This window comes from Cryptotermes secundus, unplaced genomic scaffold (genome assembly GCF_002891405.2).
Source record: "Cryptotermes secundus unplaced genomic scaffold, Csec_1.0 scaffold696, whole genome shotgun sequence".
Classification (NCBI taxonomy): Eukaryota; Metazoa; Arthropoda; class Insecta; order Blattodea; family Kalotermitidae; genus Cryptotermes; species Cryptotermes secundus.
In genome coordinates this window covers 3321-21540 of record NW_019734322.1, presented here as the reverse complement: position 1 = coordinate 21540, position 18220 = coordinate 3321, and the positions used below count along the sequence as shown (strand labels likewise).

Below are 18220 nucleotides of genomic sequence, written 5' to 3'. Positions count from 1 at the left end.
AAACTTTGTGCAGTACTGTGTAATATAGAACCTGAAAAAATAATGCAGTTTATTACAAAACTCATTACAGCTTCCAAAGTTGTTGTGGTCCCAGATTTATTCTTTTACACATTTTTAGACGTGTATCTGGCTGATACTTATAACAAATTTCAGACAAATCGCAGATGCTTTTTTGCCGTTAATTTCCATAGTTCATAACATTGGACCACCTACAGCTCTGAAGGTTTAAAAGTTGAGGTATATTTATACATTGTTGGAAAGAAAATTTCTTTAGGTTTTAATAAAGAAAAACCTCATGTCTTTTTTACCCCAGTGAAGGTTATTTTTTAACATTCAGTATTTCGAAAACCTTTTGACAGAAATTATAAAAAAGAAAATCTGAGGTGTTTGGCAATGGGAGTGATATGTGTATAAAATTTCATCACTATCAGAGATGGCAGGGTATAAATTTTACTTTCAGCTGTGTTGGTTTTCCATGCAGTGACCCATTTCACAATCATACATTTTTGTTAGTAGTCTTTGATGGGAGGGTACTGTATTTATCAGCCTTCAGGGTGCAGGGGAACAGCATGCAGAGCGCACACAAATCTTGTTTCTCTGTTCTTGCTTTTTCTGATACATTAGAATGTCTTGTCAGGTACTTATCACCTTTGCTAGAGAGAAAGTGGTGAATTTGTGGTTTCTCTATTATCCTGTTGAGGCAGTCTTCTGGGTGAGCTTAAAATCCCTTTGTGGTTAATTCAGAGTATTCCTGAAGGATGTGAAATTGCCTCAAAATCAAAATGGATTATTGTCTCATCAGAGTCAATTTGGTCCTCCCATGTTCGTGGTTGGGAAATGTACTCTCGCCTCTTGACCTTGTGTGTTGCATACTGTTCTAGTCATTGATGTGGTAAATACGAGGTGTGTTCAAAAAATGACGGGAATTTCCGTATTTTGGAAAAAATATTTATTCATTCGTCTACATTAATGTTGTCGCCTTCAAAATAGTCCCCATTCGATATTATGCACTTACGCCAGCGCTTCTTCCAATCATCGAAACACTTCTCAAACTCGATTTTTGGGATAGCCTTTAGCTCTTTCAGCGATGCGCTTTTAATGTCATCTATGCTTGTAAAACGACGGCCCTTTAAGGTTCTCTTTATTTTTGGAAATAGGAAAAAGTCACACGGAGCCATGTCTGGCGAATATGGAGGCTGGGGCATCGTTACAGTATTGTTTTTGGCCAAGAATTCACGAACAAGCAACGAAGTGTGAGCAGGTGCATTATCGTGGTGCAAAAGCCATGAATTGTTTTTCCACAAATCCGGGCGTTTTTTTCGGATTGCCTCACGCAAACGGCGTTGAACTTTCAGGTAGTACTCCTTATTGACCGTTTGACCTTGAGGCAAGAATTCATGATGCACTATGCCATTAAAATTGAAGAACACAGTAAGCATAACCTTCACGTTCGAACGCACTTGTCGAGCCTTTTTCGGTCTTGGCGATCCAGGATGCTTCCACTGAGACGATTGAGCCTTAGTTTCAACGTCATATCCGTAAACCCATGTTTCGTCACCTGTTATAACACGTTTCAGTAATTCTGCATCATCGTTGACTTCCTTTAGTGATTCCTGAGCAACTTCCATTCGCCGCTGTTTTTGTTCAAAATTCAGCAATTTTGGAACAAATTTTGCTGCCACGCGTTTCATACCCAAAACATTCGAAAAAATTTCATGGCATGAGCCAATCGATATGCCAACATCATCAGCGACTTCTCTGATTGTGATTCGGCGATCATTCATAATCATTGCTTTCACTTTTTCCACGTTTTCATCGGTTGTTGATGTGCTGGGGCGTCCGGGGCGCTCGTCATCTGCAACGTCTTCACGGCCATCTTGGAAACGCTTATACCACTCGTAAACTCTTGTTTTACTCATAACAGACTCACCATAGGCCTTTGTTAACATTTCACACACTTTGTAACACTTTATTTCATTTTTTACGCAAAATTTGATACAAATTCTTTGATCCATTTCTTTTAACAAACGAAAATCGCCAAGCTCATAAAAACACGTCTAACCTTAGCGGCTGCCACAGACAAAGTAAGCAATGAATACAGCTGAAAATTTTATTGTACTTCAGGGGCATGTATACCAACATAATAAAAAAAAAATTTTGACAATTGGACTCTCCAAACCCGCGAAATTTTAAAATTCCCGTTATTTCCTGAACACACTTCGTATGATTAGCATGTTATGGACTGCCACTGTTCCATGTTTTGTGCCTGGTTTTGGCAGCTGCAGTTTGCTGTTGCGCATATAGGTTGATTTGATTGATGATTTTCTGTATCATGTGATCAATGTTATAAAATTTTCAGGCTCTGTCAGGCTGTGGCTGTCTTATTGCAAATTGCACTGTAGGTTTAGCATAAGAAGTTAAGTGGAAGAATGATTATTGCTTTTAGAAAATCTTATCTGACCTGAATCATCGGATGATTCTGAAATGTTCATTTTTTCTGATGATCCTGATGGGCTTGAATTTGATGTAAACGTGATACCAGAATTTTGGGCATTCACAGCTTCTTCAGTTTTCTCTTCTGTTTGTGCTTCTAAAATCTTTTCACTGTTGTTACTACAATTGTGAAATGCACAATACAGAGGCAATACATTGTACCAGAGATGAGCTGAAATCTCGTGCAACTGTCATATCTCACAACTGACAGTTAATTTGGAGCCAGTCTGCCCACTGTTTTCTGTGTGCCCTCAAGTATAGCTCAGTCATATTCTGTTGACATTTCCCAGCCACATTCTGCCTATAATTTGCTGCACATGTATACATGTGAGAATAAATCAACTTGTATTGAGCTTGAGTAATAGACATCTCACAGAGCAGTTTAAGGTTTGCTGATATGTACACTGCATTACATTTTGTTATAAATGCCATGATGAGGATATGACCTTTTGACATGAGTGATGGTTTTGGATCAGCAATTATACTTAACTGTAAAGTGTGTGTTGTAGTTGCATGTAGAGTGTATGTAAGAAGCAAAACTGCAAACAGAGTTGTATAAAACATTAAAGGAAACAGTGGCAGCTAGTTGTGAAATCACTTGTTAATGGTGAACATGCCTGGTAAAACTCCTGGATTTGTTTTCCATATGTATAATTGACAGTTCAATTGTTTTTGTTACTATAATGAAGCCCTTGATATAAGCCTTACTCATTCTGCCAGGGTTTCACTGTAGCTCTGTGGGGACTACAAGGAAGTGGATTTATGAATCAGCTTCGGAACCTTTGTTTGTTCTTTTACATTACTATTGTGGGAGTGTAGAACTTTGAGATTGTATCAAATAACTGTTAGGCAGTGGAAATTATGGACAATAATAATGTTCATTTGTGATTCGTTATCCTCTGTTTTTAAGTGGAAGGCAGATAGGTTTTACTTCTGCACTCTTTTAAGGGTTGAAGTCCTCTCTATCCCCCATAAAAATATTGATGGTTGACCGAAACTGGTTGTCATAAGATTGTGAAATTCTTAGATTGTGTTATGTTTTTATACTTAGGTTATCAAAACTGCTGCGAGAAATTGGAGTGGAAAGGGGAAATAAAATGATAATCTTTGTTGAAACTAAGAAGAAGGTCGATGACATTACGAAAGCCATTCGACGAGAAGGGTAAGTGTTCTCTTAGAGTAAGTTTCCAGAGAATTTTTTTCAGGCACTTGTAACTTAAGATGTTTATTTTAGTCAGGACAGGCTGAAGAGTTACATCTTCTGGGATTTAATGCTGTGTTGTCCTCAAAAATCAGCCAACATTTACAGGGTCTTATCACCTTCATCTTCAGAGAATAAGCCAAGCAAGAAACCAGCATGATGAAGTGGCCCATTTGTGGAAATCTTGGGTTTGTAAGGGAAACAGGAAGGAACTGCTAGACAGCTGATCAGTTCCTATTGGCTCTCTCAGAGAACAGTTAGCAGTAGATAAGTAACAGCAGCGCTGAATAGGGCCAGTTATGTAGATCTGGGAACATGGGGAAAATGAACCATAAGGGTGTGGTAGACAGAATGGAGGAGGATGGGAGAGAAGTTATATGTATGGGTCACGGACATGTGGAGTATAAAGAGAGCAAAAACATGTGAGGGAGTCCGGGAAAGAAAGGAAAGGCATAGGGCTAATGTATGCCTGGAGAGGGCAGAGTTGGAGCCCTGTTAAGGAGGTGGTGTGTGTGAACCTCTGCCCACCACACCCTCATGACTCTCTTCCTGTGTTCCCAGGTCTGCACAACAGGCTCTTTTCATAGCTGACTAGTTACTTCCTTATTTCCTGTTGGTTCACTATGTTCTCTGAGAGAGCCAATGGGAACTGATGAGTTCTGCAGTTCCCTCCAGTTTCCCATATAAACTCGAGCGCTTCATAAGTGCAAGCTCTGCTTGCTACCTGCTTCATGCTGGTTTCATTTTGGCTTATGCTTGCTACCTGCTTCATGGTGGTTTCATTTTGGCTTATTCTTCAGTCCTGAAGATGGAGACAACATGTACCTTGTGTCAGTTAACTGTCAACAGGCTGCATGGTATCATATGCCAAAAGATAACAGTTCAAAACCACCACTATGAGAACCTCATCCTGCAAGATTTAACCTACATCACATTATTGTGTAGGTATATTTGCTGTAAACACCTGACAGTATGGTGCATGTCCACCACAGTGTTCTAGAAAGTCATATTAAGCCTGCAAGACAAATTAGAAGATCCAGATACAGGCAGGATTGGATAGGCCTGCAGCTAGATTAAGCAGTGTACAAACATCACAAGAACTGGAAGGGCAAGGCTGCTTCAGATAACAGTAAGAGTGTCACAGCATGTAGACATGACAGCAGCATATGGGACACTGGTCCATCGTGCCACGTTAAGCAGCAAGCAGATCGAATGTGCTGAGGTGGATTTATGCTTAATTCTTTCCATTGTCCTTTATACATCATTGATTATTCTTGAATAATTGGCATCAGTGATGTATACAGGTGTCCCAGAAATAAATACAAAAAATGGAGAATGCTATGGCCCAAAACGATGAACGTCGTTTATATAGACATGGGTGTGGAAATGGTTTGGTAATGAGCTATTCAGTAGTGGTACCTCAGTATGCTGCGATCTTTTGAAGGCAATTGGAATTAAGGGTGGACATTGTGAATGACCACTTGTGTATTATCACTTCCATCTACCCCATTCAACAATGAAACAGTTATCATAGTGTTGTCTGGAACAGTAAAATAGGAAAACTTCAGTTGCAAAGGAGCTTAAAGGCAAGTAGGGCAGTACACCTTTGGTTATATATTTGTCAGATAAATGTTATCCCATGTTAGGCGGGTCCCTTATGTGCGGAGCAGGTTCCCTCATGGCAGAGGCGGAAGAAATCTCAAAATATAAGTTAGATTTAGTGGGAGTACAGGAGGTCAGATGGGATGGAGGTGGCATCGCACCAGCAGGCGACTATACATTTTTCTATGGAAAAATGAATGAAAATCATGAATTAGATACAGGTTTTATTGTGCATAAGAGAATCGTGTCAGCAGTTAAGAGGGTAGAGTTTGTTAGTGATAGGTTGTCATATATAATACTAAGATGGTATGATATTCTGAATATTCATGCCCCAACGGAAGATAAAATTGAAGATATAAAGGACATTTTCCATGAAGAACTAGAACTTGTATTTTATAAGTTCCCGAAGTATCATGTGAAAATTTTCTTAGGAGACTTCAGTGCCAAAGTAGGTAGGGAAGACATTTTCAGACAAACAATTGGGAATGAGAGTTTGCATGAATTGGTAATGATAATGGAGTTGGAGTAGTAAACTTGGCCACATCAGGAAATCTTACTGTCAAAAGTACAATGTTCCCACATCGTAACATCCATAAATTTACTTGGACATCTCCTGATGGGAAGACACACAATCAAATTGACCATATTTTGATTGATAGGAGATGTCATTCAAGTATACTTGATGTCCAGTCATTCAGGGCAGCAGATTGTGATACTGAACACTACCTGGTGGTAGCAAAGGTTGGGGAAAGTGTGGCAGTGAGCAAACAAACAATGCACAGAGTTCATACGAAGAGGTTCAATCTTAAGAAATTAAATGAGGTAGAGGGTAAAGAGCAGTATCATGTTGAAATGGCAAGTATGTTCGTGGTTTTGGAAAATTTAGACTCTGAGGTGGCTGTTAATACAACTTGAGAAACTATTAGGGAGAATATAAAAATTTCTGCCAAGGAGAATCTAGGTTATTATGAACTGAAGAAGCATAAGCCATGGTTCGATGAAGGATGCTCAAAAATATTAGACCAAAGGAAACAGGCCAAATTGCAGTGGTTACAGGATCCAAGTGAAATGAATGGGGATAATCTGAACCATATTAGACATGAAACCAGCAGGCATTTTGGGAACAAAAAGAGGGAATGTCTGAAAGAGAAGATTGATGAGATTGCAGTGAACAGTAAGAACAAGAACTATTTTGAATCGGTGGAAGAACCACTACTCTCAGCTATTGAATGTACGTAGGGTCAGGGATGTTAGGCAGTTAGAAATACATACAACTGAGCCGTTAGTACCTGATCCCAGCCCCTTTGAGGTTGAAACTGCAATTGCAAAATTGATAAGGTATAAATCTCCAGATAGTGATCAGATTTGAGCAGAACTTGTTCAAGCAGGAGGCAAATATTACATTCTAAGATCCATAAGCTAATTACTTATATCTGGCATAAGGAAAAATTGCGTGATCAGTGGAAGGAGTCTGTTGTACCAGTTCACAAGAAGGGTGATAAAACTGACTAGTCATTATTGTGGGATATCACTGCTGTCAACTTCATTCAAAATTTTATTCAGTATTCTTCTCTCCATACATAGATGAAATTATTGTGGATTATCAGTGTGGGTTTCGACATAACAGATCAACTATGAATCAGATCTTTTGCATTCGTCAGATATTGGAGAAGAAATGGGAGTACAATGAGACAGTACATCAGCTATTCATAGACTTCAAGAAAGCCTGTGCTTCAGTTAGGAGGGAAGTATTGTACAATATTCTGATAGAGTTTGGGATATCCATGAAACTAGGTAGGTTGATTAAAATGTGTTTAAACAAAACATATAGTAAAGTCCATTTGGGTAAATATTTGTCATAATTTTTCTATTAAGACTGGTCTAAAACAAGGAGATGCTCTATGGCCACTACTTTTCAACTTTGATTAGAATATGCCATTAGAAAGGTCAAAGAAAACCAGGTGGGACAAAAATTAAATGGGACACATCAGCTGTTGGTCTGTGCTGACAATGTGAATCTACTGAGTGATAATATTTTTTTCTTCTATTAATGGGACAAAGTCCCTTGTACTGCGGCCACTTCTGGCCTATTGTACCAGCCCCAGATGATAGGTGAGGGTGATTGTGGAGCAATTGGTGGAATGGAAATTGGCAGGGGGACCCGAAGTACTTCAACAAAACCTGCCCCAGCGCCACTTTATCCACCACAAATCCCACTTGACCAGACCCAGGATCAAACCTGGGCCGCCGTGGTGGGAAGCCAGCGACTAACCACTTGAGCTATGGTGTGGCCTGGGTGATAATCTAGATACCATAAAGAGAAACACACCAAGTTTAATTGATCCTAGTAAGGTGGTTGGTCTAGAAGTAAACACAGAGAATACTATATATTGCTATCTCGTCACCAAAATGCATGACCATATCAGGACATAAAGATAGGTAACAGATGTTTTGAAAACGTGGCACAGTCCAGATATTTGGGAACGACTATAACAAATCAAAACCTGATTCAGGAAGAAATTAAGAGGAGATTGAACTTTGGTAATGCTTGCTACCATTCAGTCCAGAGTTTTTTGTCTACTTGTCTGCTGTCTAAAATCATAAAATTAGAATAAACAAAACTATAATTTTACCTGTGGTTCTGTATGGGTGTGAACCTTGGTCTCTGACATTAAGGGAGGAACACAGACTGAGGGTGTTTGAGAACAGGGTGTTGAGGAGAATATTTGGACCGAAGACAGCTGAAGTGACAGGAGGTTGGAGAAAGCTGCATAATGAGGACCTTTCATAACTTGTACGCTTCTCCGAGTATAATTAGAATAATCAAGTCAAAGTGGATGAGATGGGCAGGGCCTGTACCGCGAATGGGGGAGAGGAGAAATGCATGTAGGATATTGGTGGGAAAGCCAGAAGGAAAGAGACCACTGGGAAGACCAAGGTATAGGTGGGTGGACAATATTAAAATGGATCTCGTGGAGATGGGATACTATGGATTGGATTGATCTGGCCCCATATAAGGACTGCTGAAGGGCTCTTGTGAACACAGTAATGAACCTTCGTGTTCAATAAAATGCTGGGAAGTTCTTGAGTAGCTGCACAATTTTCAGCTTGAATGGCTCAGCTCCGTGAGTGGGTGAGTATGAGAGTGATAAATGTTATCAGTAGTTAGTTAGTGAGTTATGTGGAGGGGGTGGGTTTCCCCATGCACTTAGACCAGGCATTGGTCCATTGTGCGTCCCCCTTTGATATTCTACCAGTATGTATACCCTACCGGTACTGGTGCATGCCATCAGTCCCGACTCAGCCAGCAAGTTCGGCCTCTACTGGCTCAGCGGTACCTAGATGCTTCCCCCATCTACCAGAGGCGTTAGAGACTGCAGTTGGGCGGGAAATGTCCTGAATTTGGCTCATAGGTCTCCTTGAGACATGAGGTTCTTTTACGTGCCATAAAGCTACGACACGGGACCCACGGCTTAAAGTCCCTCCCGGAGGACTTGTTCCCTGAATTTTTCTGCCCTTAAAAATTCCACGATCTCCGCCAGGTTTGAACCCGCGTACCTTGAGTCATGAGGTGGGAATGTTACCCCTAGACTACAGAGGCTACTATGTTATCAGTAACTTAGGGTTCAGGTAACAGTTAGGGTTGCAGTGGGTGCTCAAAATGTTGACCTTACACTGCCACACAAGCTTTGGCCCAATGTGTAGATTGATGGATGACCTGAAAAATTCCAGGAATGTTGTGGACCAAGGTAAGACCATTTTGAACGCACTGCAATGTCCACTGCTGAAATGTACACCAAATTCTTTTGATGTCCTCAAAAGAAAAAGCAAGAGGATTCAGGTCTGGAGGATGACTTGGACAGGATGTTAGTCCCTCACGGCCTTCCTCTCTGATGTCCAGTGTAGGCAGTCTCAAGTTGATTTCTGGGAGCATAATTGAAATGGGCTGGGGCACCATACTGTGTAAACCATGTGCTTCATCATATATCCAGTGGAACAGTGTCCAGTAACTTTGGCAAAGTATGTTCCAAAAGTCTGTAGTCAGTGCTGTTGAGGCTGCGGAACCATCCTCAGTGGTACCAGTCCAGATGTTGAGAAATGCTGTTGATGTCTGACTTGTGTATGTTTTTTTACATCACTTGAAATGTGCCTGTAATTTAAATTTAGTGTGCTGTTCCTTGTGCAGTCTGCTTTGTAGGTAGGGTTATTTACCACACTGTTGAAGGAACCACTGGCAGAATCTTGGTGTGGATGAAAATCAAGCAGACTAGACCTTGTACCAGTTTCAGATGGTACAGATACAGCAGCTGGTCATGGAAAATCTGCCACATAGTCGTGTGTACTGTATGTCTCAGCAGTTTATATGTATGATTGCTGGTACGGGATTCTCCTCTTTGCATCTGAGAATGCTCTCTTCCGTATCAGCTGTTTGTGAACTTCCATCTTCATTACAATACAGTGAACAATACCAGTCTCACTGATGAACAGTGGTGTGAAGGGTGTGGAAGGCTGTGTTAAGGATACCTCTCTGCATACAGATTAAAGCTGCTACACCATTGCCACAGGCTTTGCCAAGAATTAAATGCATATCATTCTCAGAATGTGTTTTAGTCCATTTTAAGCACAGGCTTAACAAAGCAATTTTGACACTGAAAGAACAGCATTTGAATGTATGTACAGTAAATGTCTGATGTCAACTCACTATCACTATAAATATGATAGGGGACCTCAGTACTTGTGTTAAAAGTGAATTTGACATTTATATAATTTTTGATAAGCCGTGATATATTTTGGAGGGTAAAAAGAGAGAAGAAAGATATAAGCATTGTCAATGTCAAGTTCATCATGCTTTTTCCTGATATAATGTATCCCTGAATCTTGTTAACATTGAGCGATATGAGCCAATGGATATTCCTGTCTCCTGCTGCTTTACATTCAGTAGATGATTTGTATGGATAATACCTTTCATTTGAAATCAAAGAATCGTTTCTGGAAGCTGAATGCTGGCCCAACCTCACTGTAATCTGCTGAAATTCTTCTGTTCTGGAAACATCTGAGTCGTTCACAATCTGTTTCACTCACACCCTCACCAGTGCTTCACAAAACATTCTGTGGGTGTCAGCAGTTGTTTTACTCAGTCTGCCACAAGTTTTCACACAAGTTCTTTGCTTCTTTACAGAAGCCACACCATAATTTGTCAAAACCAAAACCACATAATTATGCAAATGGTAATAATACTTCAAAATGTCACCTGAGCTGTTTGAATGAACTGCTATATACAGTATTTTAAATTGTTTCATTTTTGGTCCGTTACACTATCAATCACAAATTGTCAATGAAAATCCGTCGAGTGTAACAATGTTTTTAGGTCACTTATTTATCTCACTTCCCTTACATGTTTCGGTTCAAGAGAAACCATCATCAGAGGCACGTATTACAAACACTTGAAAACACTGGCGTTGTTTGATGTACACAGTATGTAAGCTGCGTGTACGCTGTTACAGGTGTCGAAGTGTAAAAGCACAACACTTTCTAGTAGCATTGAATGCACGTACTACTAACATTGACGGCTCAATTTGAGGGCAATTTTCAGATGGAATGCAAGAGTAGTACGTGCATTCAATGCTACTAGAAAGTGTTGTGCTTTTACACTTCGACACCTGTAACAGCGTACACGCAGCTTACATACTGTGGACATCAGACAACGACAGTGTTTTCAAGTGTTTGTAATACGTGCCTCTAATGATGGTTTCTCTTGAACCGAAACATGTAAGGCAAGTGAGATAAATAAGTGACCTAAAAACATTGTTACACTCGATGGATTTTCATTGACAATTTGCTATATACAGATTATGGTTGTAACTATCAGCCACTCCACATATCGACAGGCAACGATCATTCCAGAATTTTTCAGTCAATCATCTCAAAGACTCGAGCTGTCTGGAGAATAATAATCACTACAACAGTGATGTATGCACTATTACCTATTTTATATTGTATAATGTAGAGACCTGTTGCTAGGTAATGACTTGAAATAACGCCAGCTGCTAGGCAGTAGATTCTTAATAGGCAAATATACACAGCCGTTTATGAGTAACACCTTCACAAACAAACATGTTCCCATGGCAATGAATCCACGTGCAACAGTGGAGGAACTGTTAGGAATTGTGTTCTCTGTGTGGTCATTGCCAAGATGTTATAAGCAGGACAACTGGAGCAAGTAGTCAGTTGTGGAGTATTAGCCAGTGGCCAACAATTTGAGCACAGAAGCTGAAGAATCTCCATTCATTACTAGGAAATGACTAGTGAAAGCAGACTGAGAAGACTTAACGTGTGCTCTAGTGATTTGTAAGGTGTGCAGTTTAGGGATGGCACTGTAAATCCAGTTACAAATCCAAACCCCTGTAGTCACATGACAGCGTCTAGGATCTATAGTATTAAGTACTATTGTACAGTAAAGATTTAAAATATTGTTGAAAACAGTGTGTAATATTGCTATCTGAAGTGAGGGTTTTTGTTTTTCAGCTGGCCTGCTATCAGTATTCATGGTGACAAGTCGCAGCCAGAGAGAGATTATGTCTTAACTGAGTTCCGCAATGGAAAGTCACCAATTTTGGTTGCAACAGATGTGGCTGCTCGTGGGCTGGGTAAGTACAAGATGCATTGAACTGTAGCTGGAACCATATTGTTTGCATGAGCCCCTGCTGGAAATTGAAAAAATTCTGGTCTTTGTCTATTATACCATCCAGTAAAACTCAGTCTGTCATCACTTCTGAGGTTATGTTTTAGATAGGAGGTAATGTTTCATTGTGCATCAGGCTGCTGCGTGCTGAAGATCATTTATTGTTACAGATGTCGAAGATGTGAAGTATGTCATAAATTTTGATTATCCCAACACATCAGAAGATTACATACATCGCATTGGGCGCACAGGGCGCTGCAACTTGAGTGGTACTGCATATGCATTTTTCACTCCGAACAATGCACGCCAAGCAAAGGAACTAATAGCTGTCTTGGAAGAGGCGAACCAAACCATCAACCCAAAGTTGGCTGAATTAGCTAACATTGCGAGGTCCACTTTTGGAGGTAAAGGTAGTTGCACGCAATTTTATTACTGTGTTTGGTACAGTGTATATTTAGCTTAGTCTACATTATAGTTAATTGACAAACCATATAGTCAACCTTCATGAATCAGTCTCAGTGATGTTCATTTGGGACTATTCTGTCCTCTTGTTAAGGGAGTTCACAGTGTGAATGAAGGATGTAGGTGTCCTTAGTGTGAAGGCTTTTGTGCAACTTCTCTGTTGTGCATAGTATGATAATATTGCATTGTTACCAGGTCGGAACCGCTGGAACAACCGTAACAAGGAGAATGGTAACTCTGTGTCAAACCAGAATGCTGTACGCAACACTGGATCTATTTGGAGCCATGAACGTTCTCAGAATTCCAGCACTCAGGAATACCGTCAGTCAGGATCATCCAGGTTTTTGAGTGGCAATAGCAGCAGTACAAGGAATGGATCTGATAGCTACAGGAGTAATGGGTACAGCCCGCAACAGAATGGATATGGCCAGCAGAACAGTTACTCACAGCAGAATGGATTTAACCAGCAGAATGGATATGGACAACAGAATGGTTACAGTCAACAGAATGGTTACAGTCAACAGAATGGATGTTCAGGTGCACGCTCATATGGTGGCCAGGGTCCACGAGGAGGATATCAGGGCCAAAGGTTCAGTAATCGTACTCAAAATTATAATGGAGCCCAGGCATCAGCCTCCTCACCTCACCAAGGGATGTACACAGTGCCTCCCCCTTTCATGCTGCCCAGTAGCACTGATGCCAATATGCAGAGCATTCTGAGCAACAAGTTCTTCCAGTCAACACGCCCACCTCCCCAGGCTAATGCCTGTGCCTACCAGAGCATGGCTGCAAATGCATTCAGTCAGTATCAACCCATGCCGTATGCATACAGCTATGGGCAACCAGCTGCTGTACAACAATAAGCCCCTAACCCATCTACCTAGGGTGATCTTGCTTGGTTTATATTCATTATTCGCTGTTTGAGGTGCATAAATAACTTTTTTGTTTTGTTTAATATCTTTCACTGTAGCAAGGATTCCAGTTATCTTAAATATTTAATCTTAATATTATTGGTGTGTGGGAAATAAATTTCCTTTTTATTTCAGTATTTGCTGTTTTGAGAAAATTGAATGGTCACATTCCACTTCATTTTGTTTTCTGTCACTGTAACTGTAGCGTTCCATAATATTTCTGTATGCTGTGGAGATGCACGAAACATTCAGAAGGGGGGTGGGTTAGGGGAAAGTATTTCATTTTATGTAATAATAGGCCATGTCATGGTTCTGGCAAAGAGCACAGATAGTGTATAAACATTGTATATAAGAGTCTAAATATGGCAGATATTTATCTACGTTGTCAGATAGTGCGATGGATCTATGCAGTCCTTCGTAGTAAAGTTCTCTTGTATGCGTATCAGATCAAGTGCTCTGCGTTCTTTCCGGTGCCAATATCATTATTTATTATAACTTCCTGTCAAAGCATCTGAAATGATATGGATGAGTAACGATATTTATTTGCGGTAAGATGCCGTAAAACGTGTGTGTTGATGCTTTGTCTTTGTTGATTTTTGTGTTCTGACTTTTCAGTGAAAGGTTGGTTGTCAGATGTAAATGTTCCTTAACCCCCTCAAGATCTGTCCACCCTCAAGGGTCGTGTACATAGTAGTCTGAAGAGTTCAAATATTGTATAAATTATATGTAAGTTAAGCCACTGATTGTGGTTTATAACTCAATTACACTTTGTACTGTGATATGTAAGATGTAGCAGATAATTTTAAACTTAAGCTGCAAGTCCAAGAGAAAGGTCGGTTGAACCACACACAACAACGATGCACAGCAGTATTTTGATAAGGGAACATAATCTTTTTTAAGTGTAGTTCATATAGTATGTGATATTTTCCTCAAAGACTGATAATTCAGAAAGGGATATATTTTAAATCACTTCTATCTTAAGATTTTACAAAACTAATTAGTTGAAGCCCTAGATCTTCAACAAAGTGTTTTGTATGGACTTTTTTTTGTACCAAATTACATTGATGCCTTGTGATTTGTTTTACCTTGCTCATGTTATGATTTCTGTTACACAAGGTGGACCTAAACTAGGTAACAGCGTTAGTGAAGTATGAGAGAGAGTGAATGGTTCACAGTGAACTGGGGAAGTCTTTCTCCGCCAACCTTTCTCATTGGAAGACGAGCAAAATGTTTGAGAGAGTGCAGTCTGTTAGATTGTGCAAGTGTTTACATTTGTCTATACTCACTGTACTTTTGGATACCATGTTGTATGGGAAGCATGTAAAATCAGCAGTTGCTGCTGTTGGTTTTTTGACCATGACAGAGTAATGTATACATATTATAGTGCGACCCTTGTGCACGTGATAGATTAACCTTCCTGGGAGTTGAGGAAGTAGCCAACTCTTCTGTAGGTTTCCATATAAGTGCATTTCTTGTATGTAATACAGTATTATGATAGTAAAGTAATTAATTACAGTATGGTGTGTTTTGATTTGTATCCTTACTGTAAGAGGTTGACCTTAACCTTGCCTTGCTGTGCATTAGCATGCTCTGAAAAATAAGAGGACTGGCCCTAGTCCAGTGCAACTTGTAGACTGAAAAACCAGTCACATTGGAAATGCTTTCATTTTATTGTTATTTTTATTATATTTGTTTCTGTGAATGTTAGAGATTGTTAATCCTAATCTGTCTGCTCATAATAAATGTGTATGCATATAAAAATAATGGGCATTATTTTGTACATTTCAATAATTGTATTTATTTCTGAATGATTAAGCAATACTTAGAGTTCAGTATATTGTGACAGCTGCGTATTCTACACACCTAATGTTGATAAAACTGCCTATATAATAAAACTGGCATGCATAAGGCTCAAGTTTGGCATAATGTGACCTCACTCATGCCATCAATTTTTTATAGTTTGAAAGCTTAATTTTCATTTCATGTTATTTCAGTAACCCTGCTGTGTAACCCGATGCGGTACTGATCTACATAGCATAGATCACATGCCATGATAGTGTACTATCATTTGCCTTTATTGAAAATATGACCAATGTGCATTTTTTTAAACAAAGAAAAGTACATACAACTATTAAACTAAGGATAGATGGCAATCAGCACCTTAATTTGTTTCAAGTACATCCTGCTAAGTGTAATGAAGAGAGAATAATTAAATAAGTTTGTGGAGTTAGGCCCAGCTTGAGTAGCAGCCAATTGTACAGCTACACAAGAACTTCACCACATTTTATGGAACCCGAAAGTTCATTACTGTGTTTACAAGAGCCCTTCACTAGTCCCTATCCTGACCCAGATCAGTTCAACCCATACCACCTCACGCAATTATTCATTTAACATCATCCATCCACCTACATCTTGATCTTCCTAGTGGTCTCTTTCCTTCAGGCTTTCCCATCAATATCCTATATATATTCCTCTTCTCCCCCATATGTGCTACAAGCCCTGTCCATCTCATCCTCCTTGACTTGGTCACTAATTATACTTGGCAAAATGTAAAAGTTATGAAGCCCCTCATTGTTCAGTTTTCTCCAACCTCCAGTCACCCCATCCATCCTCAGTCCAATTATTTTCCTTAGCACCCTGTTCTGAAACACCCTCAATCTTTGTTCCTCCCTTAATGTCAGAGACCAAGTTTCACACCCATATAGAAACAGGCAAAATTATGTTACATTACATTGCATTCCCTGGATCTAAAGTTAGTCAGAATGACTAGGACGTGGAGTATGTCATATAAATACAAAAACATGTGTACAGTATGTCTGAAGTTTTCACACAAGAGAAAACTGGTTACACATGAGGCTATTCAAAAATACATCCACATTAATACAATGCTGTCAATTTATGGTATTTACATAAATTTTAAATGAATGATTCACATGTTAGATATGTATTCATCAACAAAGTACATTAAAATGTCGAGATTATTCATATATTTAAACATGACAAGTTACCACTTAATATAAAACATTAGATTGCTTAGTGATATGACAATGGCAGTACAAGGTCTAATTTAGTTTACAATATGACTCAGAGTTCATACTGCACACAAAAATAAAACTGTCAGAAATTTAAATAACATAATTTCAGGCATATTAACCTTTAAACGCCAGGCTTTTGAAATGGTGGTAAGCTTGAGCTGGCCGGAGTTTATTTAAATGACTGCTGCTGAAGCCCGTTTAAGTGTCCGTTCCTGTTAGGGCGCTTAAACAATTTTGAGCATTCTGTTTAAAAATGCTGCGTCTAACACAATTTTTATGATAAATGGATGGAATTAACTTTGTATCAGCAAAGACCATAGTGTCGCATATTACAATGGAAGATTTGAAAAATTTTATACAAAAAGTTATACCCTATTTTCAATTTTTTTTCTTTTAATTTTGCTAGTTCTTCACAGAGTTATTCTGCATTATAAATTCGTTTCCGTTTGTAACACTTGACAAATTTTACTAGTCCCTGGTGCCATAAAACAGATGGAAGCAATAAAATCATTTGGTTCTCTGCTGGAAAACCTAACATCTTTGTTGCACTCTTCAGATTTTCAAATCTTTTGACTAAATGACTGAGGAATGACAGCATGGCTATTCAAGAAATGGCTAGAGGGGTCCCTTCTTCAGTGCTAAGACCTTCCGTTATAGCTGCAAGAGATTATTGCCTTTTCTATGGGCGTGAACAGACAGCTGCATCGTGGCTGAGATACAGAGAGCGATTTGTTTTCTGTGCGTTCATAGTGAAATCGAATACCGTAGTTTCATTTCAGCCTATATATACACCAGCAGATAACAACTTTGTTATGTACATCGAATTTTACTATATATTTTTAACAAATTAATCTGCAGAATCTGCAATAAAAGTACTGGCTCGTGGATGAGTTTGGGCATAACTCATACGTATACTCTTTTTGTTCACTTAGGTATCATTTTAATTTATCGATTAGGGTTTTACCAAAGTCGGTCTGGTAATTACTAGATTTAAAAATAAATATTTAGGACTGCATGCTCTTCTACTAGCGGCGTGTGCGCGCGATTCCCTTACTCATCACCGGCCCGAACGGGTCACTTCGGACGTTAAAGATTAAAGGCCAAACAGTGAAGCTTGCTTGAAGACTAAGATGTGGTCATGAGCGTCTGAATAGGCTCTAAATTAAGAGAAAGTGACTGGCAAACCGTCAGTCGTAAAATGACTTTGAAACCAAGCAAGAAGTATAGAGGAATTTTGTAGAAACGAGGCGGTAGGATATCTGGAAGACGAAGGCTAATATTTGCCATAACCATAGTGGGCCTTTGGTAAGGCATTGGGGCACTGATGTGTGTTTCAGAAGTTACGTGCAGCTATAAACCAAGTCGTATAATATAAGGACGATCGCAGACAGGTACACCATACATGGTCTGGTGGTCTAGTGGTAAGGCACCGGCGTCGTAAATACAAGGTTAGTGGTTCGAATACAGAAGTATTTTTGTAATGAGATTTTTATGGAATTATATAGCGACATGTAACATAAGAGGAAGATTAAAGATCAAAAATTTCCGCGGCATCGGTGGCATATTGGTAAAACACCGGCGTAGTGAACAAGAGTTGGAAGGTTCGAAACCAAGTATAGTTTTGTGATTTAGAAAGTAAGTTAATTGATTTTTCTGGAATTATAGTCGAAGATGTAGCTTAAGAGGAAGATAAAAGAAAATAACTTTCAGTGGCGCTGGTGGCTTAGGGGTAAGACATCAGCTTAGTGTTCAGAAGGTCCCTGGTTCAAAACCAGTAGGATTTTTGTGAAAAATGAAATGGAAAGAAGTTAGGAGGTAGGGTAAAGGAGGAGGG

At 39.4% G+C, this 18220-nt stretch overlaps 1 protein-coding gene across 1 annotated transcript in view; it reads left to right on the top strand.

The window, feature by feature from the left end:
* The window catches only part of LOC111868626 (DEAD-box ATP-dependent RNA helicase 24), a 68542-nt gene extending 53673 nt beyond the window's left edge, over window positions 1-14869 (top strand). Inside the window, exons 18-21 of the mRNA XM_023859450.2 lie at window positions 3545-3655; window positions 11822-11943; window positions 12149-12388; window positions 12636-14869. Of these exons, the coding sequence (XP_023715218.1) occupies window positions 3545-3655; window positions 11822-11943; window positions 12149-12388; window positions 12636-13303 (1141 nt within the window). The 3' untranslated portion in view covers window positions 13304-14869. The remainder of the gene's footprint in view (window positions 1-3544; window positions 3656-11821; window positions 11944-12148; window positions 12389-12635) is intronic.
* Window positions 14870-18220: the final 3351 nt, after the last annotated feature.